General features: G+C 36.7%; 1 protein-coding gene across 3 annotated transcripts in view; it reads left to right on the top strand.

Annotated features, from left to right (window-relative positions):
* Positions 1-13,275, top strand: part of ptpn11b (protein tyrosine phosphatase non-receptor type 11b) — a 91,428-nt gene that overhangs the window by 63,656 nt on the left and 14,497 nt on the right. For all 3 annotated transcript variants that reach the window (XM_041800485.1, XM_041800484.1, XM_041800486.1), the window contains exons 6-11: positions 27-140; positions 2,618-2,714; positions 2,942-3,021; positions 5,258-5,413; positions 6,249-6,380; positions 8,656-8,810. In XM_041800485.1, coding sequence (XP_041656419.1) covers positions 27-140; positions 2,618-2,714; positions 2,942-3,021; positions 5,258-5,413; positions 6,249-6,380; positions 8,656-8,810 — 734 coding nt within the window. The remainder of the gene's footprint in view (positions 1-26; positions 141-2,617; positions 2,715-2,941; positions 3,022-5,257; positions 5,414-6,248; positions 6,381-8,655; positions 8,811-13,275) is intronic.

Below are 13,275 nucleotides of genomic sequence, written 5' to 3'. Positions count from 1 at the left end.
TCCCTGTCCTCACCTGATAACTGCAGCCCTTCAACGCCACAAGGATAAATGCAGCCAACATTGAGAACAGGGTACGAGAGCTCAACAAAGTAGCAGACAACTCTGAGAAACCCAAACAAGGATTCTGGGAAGAATTTGAGGTACATACACTCAAAGCTGTCAGTGCCATTTTAATCTTTATTTTCTAAAAATACAGGAAATTAGGAAATGTATACCTCAACATGGTTTCCCAGTTAGTTTATTCCAAGTAGTACTAGCATATGCCGCATAATATGTGTTTATTACTTAATGTCTGTCCAGTCTATCCAGTCTTCAAAGTTATTTATATGTATTTCACTTAACTATTTTAATTCATTGTTGTTGTTGTTTTTAAAGTGTTTGGATTTTTTTAAAGAGTGTTGCTGGTGAAAAATGCTTTTTGTAAACAATGCCTCTGTTTTGCTGTAATTCTGCAAATGAAATGTGTTTTGAAGATTAAATATCATTAGTGCCTGTTGAACACAGGCCTTATGAATCAGATTTATGTTTTAATATCTTCAGTAGCTTTGAATTCTAACTTTGATGGCTTTACGAATTTTCCTATTAACAAAAACAACACACTATTTTCTGAAATAATACTTTAACTCATTGGGTTTATGTAAAATGCCTAATTGTTATTTATTCAATGAATCTTAATAGTCAATAGTTCAATTCAGTTATGATGACTTGGGTCTGAATTTTTTATAATGTTTGCTGTTGCAGTGAAATATCACTGGTAATATTAATACTAAGGGACAAGGAAAGTTCTGTTAGTGACCAGCTGAAAGCAAATGAGGAGCAGGTGTGCCACACAACCAACCAACACACACTGACACTCGCTGTGTGAGACAGGAAAGAGAGGAAGAAAGCGATCAATAGCTGAAAGGATGAGCAGGTCGAATGTTCTGTATCAGCAGTGAGTGCAACAATAAATGTCCCAACTTCTTAAACAGCAGAGGTAGCCCTGAAGTTAGCTGTGGTGCTGTAGTAAACAACTCTCCCCTGTGCTTCTTGGCTTTAGTCAGGACTCTGCAGCAGAAGTAAACATTTTTTTTTTAATTTGCAGTGCTGAGCATAAATGCTCATGAGTTTCAAAATTTTGATGATGATGCACAGGCCTCACTATTATTTTGTTTCTAGGTGGCTTCACAGCCACTGATTTGCATGCAACTCTAAGCACAGATTGGAAGAATTTGAGATGGCTCACTCCTCATCAGTCTCCGTGCTGGAAAACAATGCAATTTATGTATACGATCATCTCGAGAACATATATCCACTGAATTGACGCCAATTGGCGTCAAACTTCATTAAATTTTTGCTCCCAACGTCAAAGATTCATTGCATTCTTATTAGCCATCCCAGCTTCAAAATTGTCTCATATTCCCTAATTCCAAACAAAGGTCTGGGTCAGCGAACAAATAGGCTTACATCAGTATGCACTGTACAGGAAATCATGTGTTTTTGCCCAGTTCTGCAGGTATCTGTAGCGTGAGAAACCTTTTAAAAGTCTATACAACTATTCTGTGAAAACAAATCACTTTAGTTGTTTTAGATACTGCTGTAAAGCTTTATTTTACTAACTTAATATAGTATTTTATTTTTAAAAATTACTGGGGTAATTTCACATTTTTTTTTATTTTTGAAGGGTGCCTTGGCAGAATAAAAAGTTTGAGAAAGGCTGCCTTAGATCATAATTAATCATCCTGATCTTGTTTTTGGGTTCACAGATGTTTGCCTACGGTCTTTACAGAGTAGATGTCTTTGTGTTTTATTTACTTGCATCATCTTTTTGATGATGAGGCAGACATAAAAGTCATAACATGAATACTTAATGCTGTTTTATAGAGGAGTTACATAATATGAGTCATTGGGTAATAAATCCAGGGGAACAGTGTACTTAAACAGTAATGGGTCCATCTAACATCATATTTATGTCAGAGAACTGCTCAGAGCTGAAGAACCATAGATACATGCTGGTATTGCTTAATGTATTTTATCCAAAAGCATCAGGAACTTGAAGGGACAATCTTGTGAGCTGTTGTAAGCTTCTTTCTGAAATATTTCTTCTTAGGTCTGCAAACTTATGTAGTTTTACTGTCAAAGCACCCAGAGTGACCCCTGCTGTATTAGAGGCCAATTGCAATGTGATTTTTAATTTCAGTTTTACTCACAAAAATGCCACAGTGTCCCTGAGGTCTTGAAAATGTGTTAAAACATATATTAAACATATATCAGAGTCTGCATTTTGTACAAACTTGTACATCAGCAACCAGTCTACTTTTGCCTGACTTTGTTGACTTAATTTTGTAAGTCTTTTGTGTATTTTTGCCTCTCATTAATCAGTGAAATTAAAGTAAAAATTGGCATGTGCAAGACAAACAAAACTGGAAAAGTAGATATCCATGCTGTTGCAAGGGCTCTCAAACTTTCCATGGTAACTTGTCAGTAATTAACTTTTTTTTCAGATTATGGCTGATATGAATCAATAACCTCTGAAGAAAAACAGCCATGATGTACTTACTTAATCTTTTTGTATTGCACTCTTTCAAAAGTCACACTGTCTCTCCATTCTTCTGTCTCCTATGCTGCAATCTACCAGGTACTTCAGCAGCAGGAGTGCAAACTGCTGTATCCCCGGAAAGAAGGCCAGAAGCCCGAAAACAAGAGTAAAAACAGATACAAGAATATCCTCCCCTGTGAGTCTCTAGCAGCAACCTGCCATTTCCTGTCTCTCCAACTTCCTGTGGAAAGAATGACACAAATAGACAACAGACGCCACAGCGGCCTCAGCAGAGCATGCTGATTTCTGCTCTGATAGCTCACAGCCTATCAATTGACATTAAAAAATCATCATGCATGAACTCAGGAAGCTGTTGCATTATGCATCTATGACTTTTTAAACTTTGTTCTTTGTTTGTTTCAGTCGACACAACTCGGGTTGAAATCAGGGAATCAGATCCAGAAGTTCTTGGTTCAGACTACATCAATGCAAACTACATCAAAGTGAGTCTGCCCAGATAAATACGAGGCTGAATGAATTGTATATGATGTGAAATATGGAGGCTATGCATTGAAGTCACTATTAGTGAGCAGCATGCCTGATTCAGCAGGCAGAGTGGCAAAACATTCTGAAACCTAACAGTCTGCTTTATGAGGGAAAGATTAAAACGGGAGGGTAACAGATTGATATCTGTTCGAATTAGGGATATTTGAACTCGACAGAGATTCATACTGGTCAGTAAAGACAGTGGACTGGTGTAACTCATATGTGGCCATAATTCAGTTTCCTGAACTAGACATGGACCTGATTAAAAGTCTTCAAACGATGCCTAAAGGCATCATGATGAGTTTTTAAAGGTGAAACTATGGATCTATTTCTATTAACTGAGACTTGGGGATCTAGATATACCAGGGATTTTTTTGAAGATACCAATCAGTTAAAGGCTAGTACTCAGTGATATAGATAGGGATAGGTATGCATATGGATATATTTCTCGCTCCTGCTTATGAGAGACTATATGAATGAAAACAGAATGCCGGTCTTCTGTTTAGTAAATTTATGTAACCAGGAGAACACCTCACTGAGATTAAAATTCTCTTTATCAAGAGTGTCCTGGCCAAGACAGCAGCAGAGAACAGAGTTCCAGACAGACAAAAATAACGGTCATGCACAAACAACATAATACAAGATATGTAGTCCATATACAGCAAAGCTACACACACAATTTAAGCAGCTACTACTTACCAGAATCAGCCATAATTGTGAATTAATCAAAGCATCTGCAACTTTCTCTTAAAAGTGTCGAATGAGATTAGTTCATTGAGTTTTCAACTCTTTTTGTGAATCATTCCAGGCAGAGGGAGCAGCAAATTTAAAGACCTTTTTTCCCAGTTTAGTTCTGACCTTTGGACAGACAGCAAATAAAGATCCTGGGAATGAAGATTATAAGATCCTGAACTCTTCTGAATGATGTAGGTCTGAAGGTATGAGGGAAGAAGGCCAAGAATAGCCTTGTAGACAGGAATAAGCCAGAATTTGCCTTATGAGGTGCCGTTTTTTTATTGTTTTAGTTGAGAGCCCCCTGGCAGCTGAATTTTACATACTGTTTATATAATCTTTTGCATTTTATAATTGTTTCTTTTTTATAGATAATAAATCCTTTTATCATTTTTTTCATCAGCCTTCTTCTTTACCTTTTTTTATCATTTATTTTCTTAGTAATAAACCACAAGTACATTTTTTTTTACAGCCAATGGATTTTTTATTTCAGCAAAATGGGAAACGAATCAAGAAACAAGCTGATTCCTGGGCAATGCTTAAAAATAGGAAAGCAAAACACAGAAAAATATGCCCTTGGTTCTTTTTGACCTGGTACATTAATGGATTTTCCCTTTTTTGATCCAAACATGAACTTGATAGGAAGAAAAATGATATTTTTTTTTTTTTTTTTTTTTTTTTTTTTTTTTACATTTTATTGTGTATTAATTCTCAATTTGATATCAAACTGAAAGCTGAAGTGAAATGAGACTTTAAGGATCAGTGTTGGATTTATTTTACATCACTGTGGCTGCAGGGAGAAATTGTTGTAGATTAGCCAAAGTTTGCTTAAAGGGACAATGAAGCATGCAATTAAAGAAATTAATGCACTAATTATGGATCTTAATTCCCTCACAATTAATGCATTAACACTTATAGCCTTAATTTTAAGTGATTTGTTTCTATACCTTGGCAAAAGAAAACAAGATTACTCCTCTCTTTTCTTGCAAGTAGTCTAACAGCCAATAATCCTTTAGTAACTATGTTCATTGGAACAGCTAGTTTGTGAAAATGAAATGAAGGATTGTGCCGGTGCAGAATTTGCAAAATTTTTCATTTATTGCCAATCAAATGATTGGTCCTTCAAAGAAAGACTATTTATTTGAAATAACCATAAAACAGTCACTCAGACAAAATTTAACTGAGCATGACTAACTTTTATCACTAATGTTATAAATGTTTGATTCATTCAACTTTCCATTACCCCCCTCCTTTGCTGTTAACACAAAATCCCAAACTGAATTATGTGCGTTAGGCAGGATTTATCAGGTATTTACAATATCCACTCAAACAAAATACCAGATACATCTGCAGATAATAATGCCTAATGTCAATGTTTGTATATTAAACTTCTGATGAAATATAATTCTACAGCCTCTGTGTCAAAATTTATCATTAAGTGTATAAATTTCCACTCTGCAGAGTATGCATGAAGAAGGACGCCACGTGGAAGAGGGCAAAGTCTTCATCGCCACTCAAGGGTGCCTACAAAATACAGTAATTGATTTTTGGAAGATGGTTTATCAGGAGAATACACATGTTATCGTCATGACCACGAAGGAAATGGAGCGAGGACGGGTGAGCAGTTAGCCTCAAACGTACTACAAATGTATGGATTTATAGTTCAGACAGAATTTGATATGACTGTCTCTGTATACCTCAGTTTTTTTGTTCACATCATTCTCTTGCACCCTCCCCCTTAATGGTTTCTGATCTGCCAAAGATTTCACAAGATTTCATCTTTGAGTTGAATGCGGTTGATTGCTTTGTAATGATGGTGACCCAGGAAGCCCTGCATCTAAAACATGCAATGTCAATCTTGCACATATTTCAGTTTAAAACAGCTTGATAGCTTTGCAGAGGAGAGATAAACAGGAAAGAAAACAAGCACTACAGAACAAGAAGTTCTCTTGGGTCTTGTCATAAACTTAATCATATCAAACTTAATCTGAAAAGTTTCTTTCCTGTATGACTGTAAGAATAAGTGCTGTTTCAGAAATTTAACAGCCCTTCTGAGAGGATTTTTCCAGCTTTTGAGACATGAGAAGTCAAAGTAAAATAAGTATGTGACAAAAAACATGTCTCAATGTATGATAAGTCGTGGTTTTGACTCTCAAATCCTCATTGCTTTAACTGGTAGTTTGCATTTTTAGGCTGTGATTTCAGCTGAATGACAGCTCTTGACGGCATTAGTTGTTTCCAAGAGAGAGGCCTGGATATGTGTAGAAGGGATGATGAGTCTGTGTAAGGTGTGGGGGTGGGGGGGAGACGGCTGACTAGGATAGTATGACAGTTAAGCTGATTGGAAAGCTGCTTGAGATGAGCTGGTTCTTTCGATTGTCTAATACCCACCCCCTTCACCCTCCATTTCCCCCTCTCTCTTTCCTTCTCTTACTCTGTTATTCTGATATAGAACAAATGTGTCCGTTACTGGCCAGACTTACACGGCACTAAGGAGTTCGGGAAGGTGCTGGTAAGAAACGTGGATGAGCGGTCGGCTCAGGACTACATCCTGAGGAAGCTGGAGGTGACTCGTCTGGACCGGGTAGGGAAAGCGGTGAACTCAATCAGAGCTGACCCACTGACCTGGGGTCAGATTATCTAACCCCCTACAAACACACATAGACACAGTCCTATTGCAACTGGTGTTTATAAGAGGATTGACCGTGTGGCACATGGAAAATATGAAAAGCTTACGATGCCTTTTGGGATTACTTGCACCAAAACTGAAACTGAGAAACTAAAAACTTGGACTTGAGGATTTTAGAAAAAAAAAAATAAAGCAGAAACTTGCATGATCATACATGACTTCAGAAGAAAAACACATAAAAGGTAGTCAACGGTGCATTCTGTTTTGCAGTTTAAAAAAAAAAAAAAAGAAGAAGAAGCAAGAAAAATATTAATGTGAGTGGAAATCCTGGCTAAGAAGACAGCATTCATGGCTTTCAGTGACATGACTGTGTGCAGATCTGGAGGGCAAAAGAAGCTCAGAACAGTAGCTGCTACCAGTGACTACTGATTGCACTGTGCTAATTATTCTCTATCTCTTTAGAACTATCCATGTTTAATCACCTGACAGTGGCAGGAAAACTGAGATGTTAAATAAAACTTCAAATTTTGGACCCTTTCACAACACCTGGGATAATATCTAAATCACAAACCAGGAAAGTCTGAGTCAGAACTAAGATTTGGTGATTCATACTGCTATGTGTACAGTGGTGGAGATCTCGGCCAGGATGAAAGTCTTCAGAAGTATTAAGAGTTTAATGTTTTTGCAGATGTGTTCAGCTTCATAAAGCTGCAAGTGGAATTAAAGGGCAAGAAATTTGTCATCATTAATGGTTTGTGCTAATTTGCTGGTTCATGTTACTTTATAATAGCTTGAAGCTCACTGTCAGCTGTCACTCTGTCAGTGCTCTAGGGCTATAACATTTGTTAAAAGTCATATTTTGATCAAGTTGATAAAATGATTGATGGCAGGATTGGGAGAAGCCTCATCATTGCAGCCATCTATTGTAACACACAGAGTTAGAGAGCATTTAACAGAATTATACAGCTATTTACATCTCTGGGTTTTCTGTCTCTGATTTAGTTATAGTGGTATAACCCAGCTTGTGTCCTCATTGGTTAATGCATCCACAAAAAAACTTTCTTTTATTAGAAAAAAATTAAAGGGGCAGACTGTAATATTTAGCCCAGTAGCATTTAGCGTAAAAAGTAAAAAAAAAAACTATTAGAATATTTATAAATAGGCTTATCTAAATCTGTGTTTAATCACCTGGATATATATTAAATTGTTTTACTGTTAATAGCTTCGAACCTTGGTTCCCAACCTGTGGTCTGGGACCCCCTGGGGGTTGGGGGGGCACCAGAGATCTTAGGGGGAACGTGAGGCTTTGTCTGCTCTGAGGCTGCCAAAATTAGATTTGCAAATATTGACTAAAACCATGATAAAGCAGTTATGAAGTAGTTTATACAAAGGCCTTTTGATAAGAAAAGCATGCATAGGGTTTTGTCACTGAAACTATTAAAATCAATGTTGATTTTTGGCAGCAGTGTGTCACTTCCAAGGAAAAACGGTTGGGAACACTGACTTAGAATATGTTGCGTATTATGAATATGTATTTTGTCAGAGTCTCATCACTCCTGAAATCATTTATATCAAACATGTCTGATATTTACAGTCCAAAGTGGAAGGTTCTACCTGGATCAGGAGCAGGACAGTAATCATGTTGACTCCACACACTTCAGGACTATTTGGAAAAATAATCCCCAAATCAGCCCCAAATCAGGCCTGAAAGCATCCAGTTTGTAGCCAGCCTTATTTTGATCAGTCTGTTTGAACCATAATTAAAAGGGCTGAACATGAAATTGTACACAACGGTAAACATGTTTGTGTAAATCCTAATGCATTTTCTATACACTGGAAGGATTTTATTCTATTCTTTGTTGTAGTGACAGTAACCTCAACTGGAGATGCCCTACATGAACACAACAGACTAAAGAAAAGTGATGAGAAACCAAATTAGCTACATAATAATCTCAAAAGCACCTAAAAAAGCCATGTTTATGCCACATTTAGTCTTTCGATATAAAGTTTGCCTACTTCTTTAAAAGTCATCAATATTGAACAAACTTTTCATTCTGCTTTTGTTGGTGTAATGTCTCTTTTATTTTACTGTTGGCTTGTGTTTTTAACAATCACTGTTATTCTTGTTTCGAGAGCGAGGAAGATATATCAGTATGATTACTCCATTACTAAAAGTGCAATTTAAAGAGAATTTTCTCATTTGTTGTATTTTTCCTTGATCTTCCTGCAGAGGGAGCCTCTGAGGTATATCTGGCATTACCAGTACCTGAGCTGGCCGGACCATGGGGTTCCCAATGAACCAGGTGGGGTCCTCTGGTTCCTGGAGGAAGTTAACCGCACTCAGAGCAGCATTCCAGACACCGGACCGATCATCGTCCACTGCAGGTACAACCGTGGAGGAAGACACTTTTCAGAAGATGAGCTTGGATAGGGTGTAACTTAGCCCTGGTTAGAAATGGGTAGTATCAGATGTATCAGGTAGGATCTGGTAGTATGAGCGCTGCATCAGAAGATTAAGGATTAGAGTTCTGCCAAAGAATGAGGCAGTGTGGTAGTAAGTCTACTTAAAGAAACAGAGCTGTAAATACAGCAGCGTATTATATATTTATATACATTTACAAAACAAATATACAATCATGTAAAATAAAATATCATTTGACATGATTATTTACAAATATTAAACTTTCATCTTCGAGAAAACTTCATGCAAAGGTGCAAATCAGAAATGTGTACTCTCGAGGCGTTTCACAGCTGATACATTTTTTTCATGGGGTCTATTTGCACTTTTAAAATCCTATCCTGTAGCCAGTCAATGTATGCTTTCACACTAGCAACAGAAAAATAAATCTGTTGCTTTTATTTTATTTGGACGGTGGTTGATTCACGACTGTCAAGCATGGATCTGACTGATCAATAAACTCATTGTTGCCTATTAGTAAAGAGTTTTGAGACTGTCATAACAGAGAAGCAACAACTTCCTCCTCTCTGTAACATTTAGAAGTTTGCTGTAGATATCTCCTTTTTATGTGATTATTTTTCTCTAACCAGTGTTAAGTTATTTTAGCCTTTAATATTATGTTATGTAGCTAAGTAAAAGATCAAGATAGGCAACAGGCAGCCAAACACTTGTCTAATAATATGAATGTAAAGAAATGTATTGGAGCTTTTTACAGCTAAAACAGGACATTACTCAAATGATACAAAGGATCTAAGTACCCTTTTACTGCAGACATAATGATAATCTCTGCTTCGAGTCATTTGGCTCTCTGAAATTGCTCCTCTGGCCAGCCTTGTAATACAAACATGTATGCCTTCCCATTAGTATTATTATTTGATTTACAGAATAGATAAAAAGTCTTCCTTCCTGACTCAAGAGAGGGAGCAGAACTGATCATGACACAAAAAATAAAACATCTCTGACTGGGCCAACAGACGTAGAGGAAGAAGAGAAAAAACATTTTATCTTCTGTTTTAGTGTATCTCAGTTTACTGTGGAATAGAGCAAAACATCACTGCAGCCTTCAGTGGCAAGATGTTTTTTTTAATCAATGTGCATGAAACAATGAAAATCAAGTTGCTCCTGATGTGAAAAGAAAAGGCAAGTCAAAGCTTAACTCCAAAATATTCATAGTTTCATGCCATTTGTTTTATTTGTGTAGCTCTTGGTGCACAAATGTTTTAATGTTTACAAATATCCAATACTTTTGTCATTTTTGATACTGTCTTGAAAACTTTTTTTCATGCACTAGTATTAAAAAGCACAGAAGCTTATGAAAACTTAAGTTCTTGAGCCACTTGTTTCCCCAAACTGGTGCTGCAAGGGATATGTTCAGATAAGCAGGTAAACAAATTCTGATTCTGAAGTCCTTTTGTGACTTAAGTTACATTTATATCTCTTAACATCATGCAGCGTAGGTGACTGCCAAAATTGGGTGCATAGAGCTTCTAATTTTGTTGTTGTGGTATCAAATTATTCATAACAGGTATCACTATGATTTTCTTATGAATTTTCTCACATTAAAGTCTGAAACTCTGTATTCAGAGTTCATCTACACTGTCAGTCATTACACAGTCCTTTTGTTTTGTAGCTTAATTTTAGTCTTGCTCGTTGCTAGCAAAAAATGTTATACTCCATGATGACTTCATTCCAATGAGATGGAAAAGCTATGAACACCTGACATCAAATTAAAAGTCACAAAATGGCCACTTGGGTGCGCTATAATTAAATTTGTGCCTCATGTTCAGCCGTCCCTTAAGTCCAGGTTATAGGTAATATGCCCATGTTTGCACTTCCAGGCTGCTACTTGCAGCTTCACTGAAATGTTTTTGAGTTGTTATGTTTGTGGAGAGTAAAAAGCAAATACAATCTAAACAGAAAACCACAACTTAGTTCACAGTTTCTTAATTTTCATAATAACCCGGGTGTGCACTGTTGAATTGCTTTCCTTTCATTTTGTTCAGGTGTCTCTTAAATATCACTGCTGGTTGTAACTCTGCAGTGAGGATGTTCATTTTTTAATATATTTTAACCAAACATATTATATGTGGCGTTTGATGAATACGTTAAATGAAGCCTTAAGACGTTCCCAATTAGAGCAGTGGCTCTCATTTTGTCCAACCTCAGAACCAAAATTTTTTGTTGATCGTTCAGACTTAAAAATAAAAAATGTTACAGTTTGTTCCTTACATGAAACAAAACATCTGATAGAACAAAGCGACAGGACAAAATAAACATGTTCTAATAGATTATAACGACAGAAGCCTTTAAAATGAATGCATACATGCATTTTCTTTGCTGTGATAACATGTAAATTTGGTTGTGTTCTTAAGATCTTAAGATTATTACACACTTTCATGGCAAAATCAAATTTATTATTCCAAGATACTGAGACAAAGAAAACAACTTAAATTTACTAATCACAACAAAATGAAATAAAATTAAATATGTAGACATTTGTCTTATTAGGACCTCCATACATTATAGACCTTTTTTCCCAGGCACACATTCATGACCCACTAAAAAAACTCCATGACCCACCTTTTGGTCTTGACCTACCAGTTGAAAACCATTGAATTTAAGTATGACTACTTCAGTTTTATCTCTTGGATGCACAGTTCATAAAAGATTAATTAAATCTTTCCAGCTGGGTTTAGTGGTGTCCAAATATTCTTAATTTGAGATTTTAAAGGCACAGGGTATGTGGTGATGCACAACTTATTCATTCTTTTACTAATTTAAGCTTCAGATGTTGCCTTTTTTTATATTTGCTAATGTTGTATAATCTAGAGTCATGGTTCGGTAACGCACTTATAGCAAACAAGTGTTGCAATAGATTTGTCTGTTTGTTGTGCTCTTGTGAATGACCGTGTAGAGCCACCTACGTGTTCTCTAAATTGAGGACAGACCATGTGACTCATTCTCTTCATCGATCACTTGACTGCTGGTAAAACAATGATGGTTTTATGGGGGAAATATCATATATTTGGGATCATAAATAATACAGCCTGTTAAAGAACAGTAAATGTAAGTTGCTCTATTTCTGTCTGAAGTGGAAAACTTAAAAATCATGCTCTCAGTCTTTAGATTTCATGTATGGGTAAAGAGAACTCGAACGCCCTCGTAATACTTTCTTGAGTGATTAAGCTGAATGGAATCCAATGTTTAACAGAAATAAATGCAACCCCAGTTTCAAAAAAGTTGGGGCAGTGATGCAAATCTCATGAACCAATATTTTTTTTCCAATAGAACACAGACAACACATCAGATGCTTAAACTGAGACATTTTAAGATTTCATGAAAGATGTTTGCTCATGTTGAATTTGATGGTAGCAGCACATCCTCAAAAAAGTAGAGACAGGACCGTGTTTTGCCATTGTGTAGCATCCTCTCTTCTTTTAACGAACCTGTAAAAGAGCCTGGAAACAAATGGGAAGTTAGGAAACCAGTTGCTGGAGTTTGGGGAGAGGAGTTTTGTCCCATTTTGTCTGATTTAGGATCCTAGCTGCTCATCAGTACTATTTTTGATGGGTTTTTCATTTTATGATTCTCTTTATAATTTATTTTGGTGAAATGTTCATCACTCAGACTCTTCTACTGTGAAGGCATGCTGTTGTGATGGATGTGGTATGTGGTTTGGCATTGTCTTGCTGAAATATGCAAGGCCTCACCTGAAAGAGAGGTTGTGTGGAAGATGTGTGAGCTGCCCATACCATAGGCACTAAATCAACCCCAAACCATCAGAATGTCAGGCTTTTGAACTTTGCACTCATAACAAGCTGATTGGCCCCTATTTTAATTTGTCTGACCACAGAACAGTTTTCCACTTTGCATCAGTCCATTTTAAATGAGCTTTGGCCGAGAGAAGACAGCGGGTTTTCTGGATCATGTTCACATGGCTTCTTCTTTGAAGGATACAGCTTTAACTCGTATTTGTAGATGGCATAGTGAACTGTGTTGACAAACAGTGATTTCTGGAAGTGTTCCTAAACCCATGCAGTTATTTCCTGTACAGAATCATGCCTGTTTTTAATGCAGCACCACCTGAGAGCTCGAAGATTGCAAGCCTCTAATATTGACCTTGTCCCTTATGCAAAGAGATTTCTCCAGATTCTCTGACTCTTTTAATGATGATGATATATACTGAAAATAGTGGATATTCAAAGCAATTTTACATAGAGGAACAAGTTTTCTGAACTTTTAGCAGGTTGTTGAACCTCTGCCCAACTTTACCTCTGAGAGACTCTGGCTCTCTGAGATGCTCCTTTTATACCCACTCATGTTAATGACCTGTTGCCAGTTAACCTTATTAGTTGCGACATCTGATATTTGTGTCGTTTGTGTTCTTTTGAA

Source organism: Cheilinus undulatus, linkage group 11 (genome assembly GCF_018320785.1).
Source record: "Cheilinus undulatus linkage group 11, ASM1832078v1, whole genome shotgun sequence".
Taxonomy (NCBI): domain Eukaryota; kingdom Metazoa; phylum Chordata; class Actinopteri; order Labriformes; family Labridae; genus Cheilinus; species Cheilinus undulatus.
The sequence above is the reverse complement of the archived record's forward strand: the minus strand, read 5'-3'. Positions and strand labels throughout refer to the sequence as shown.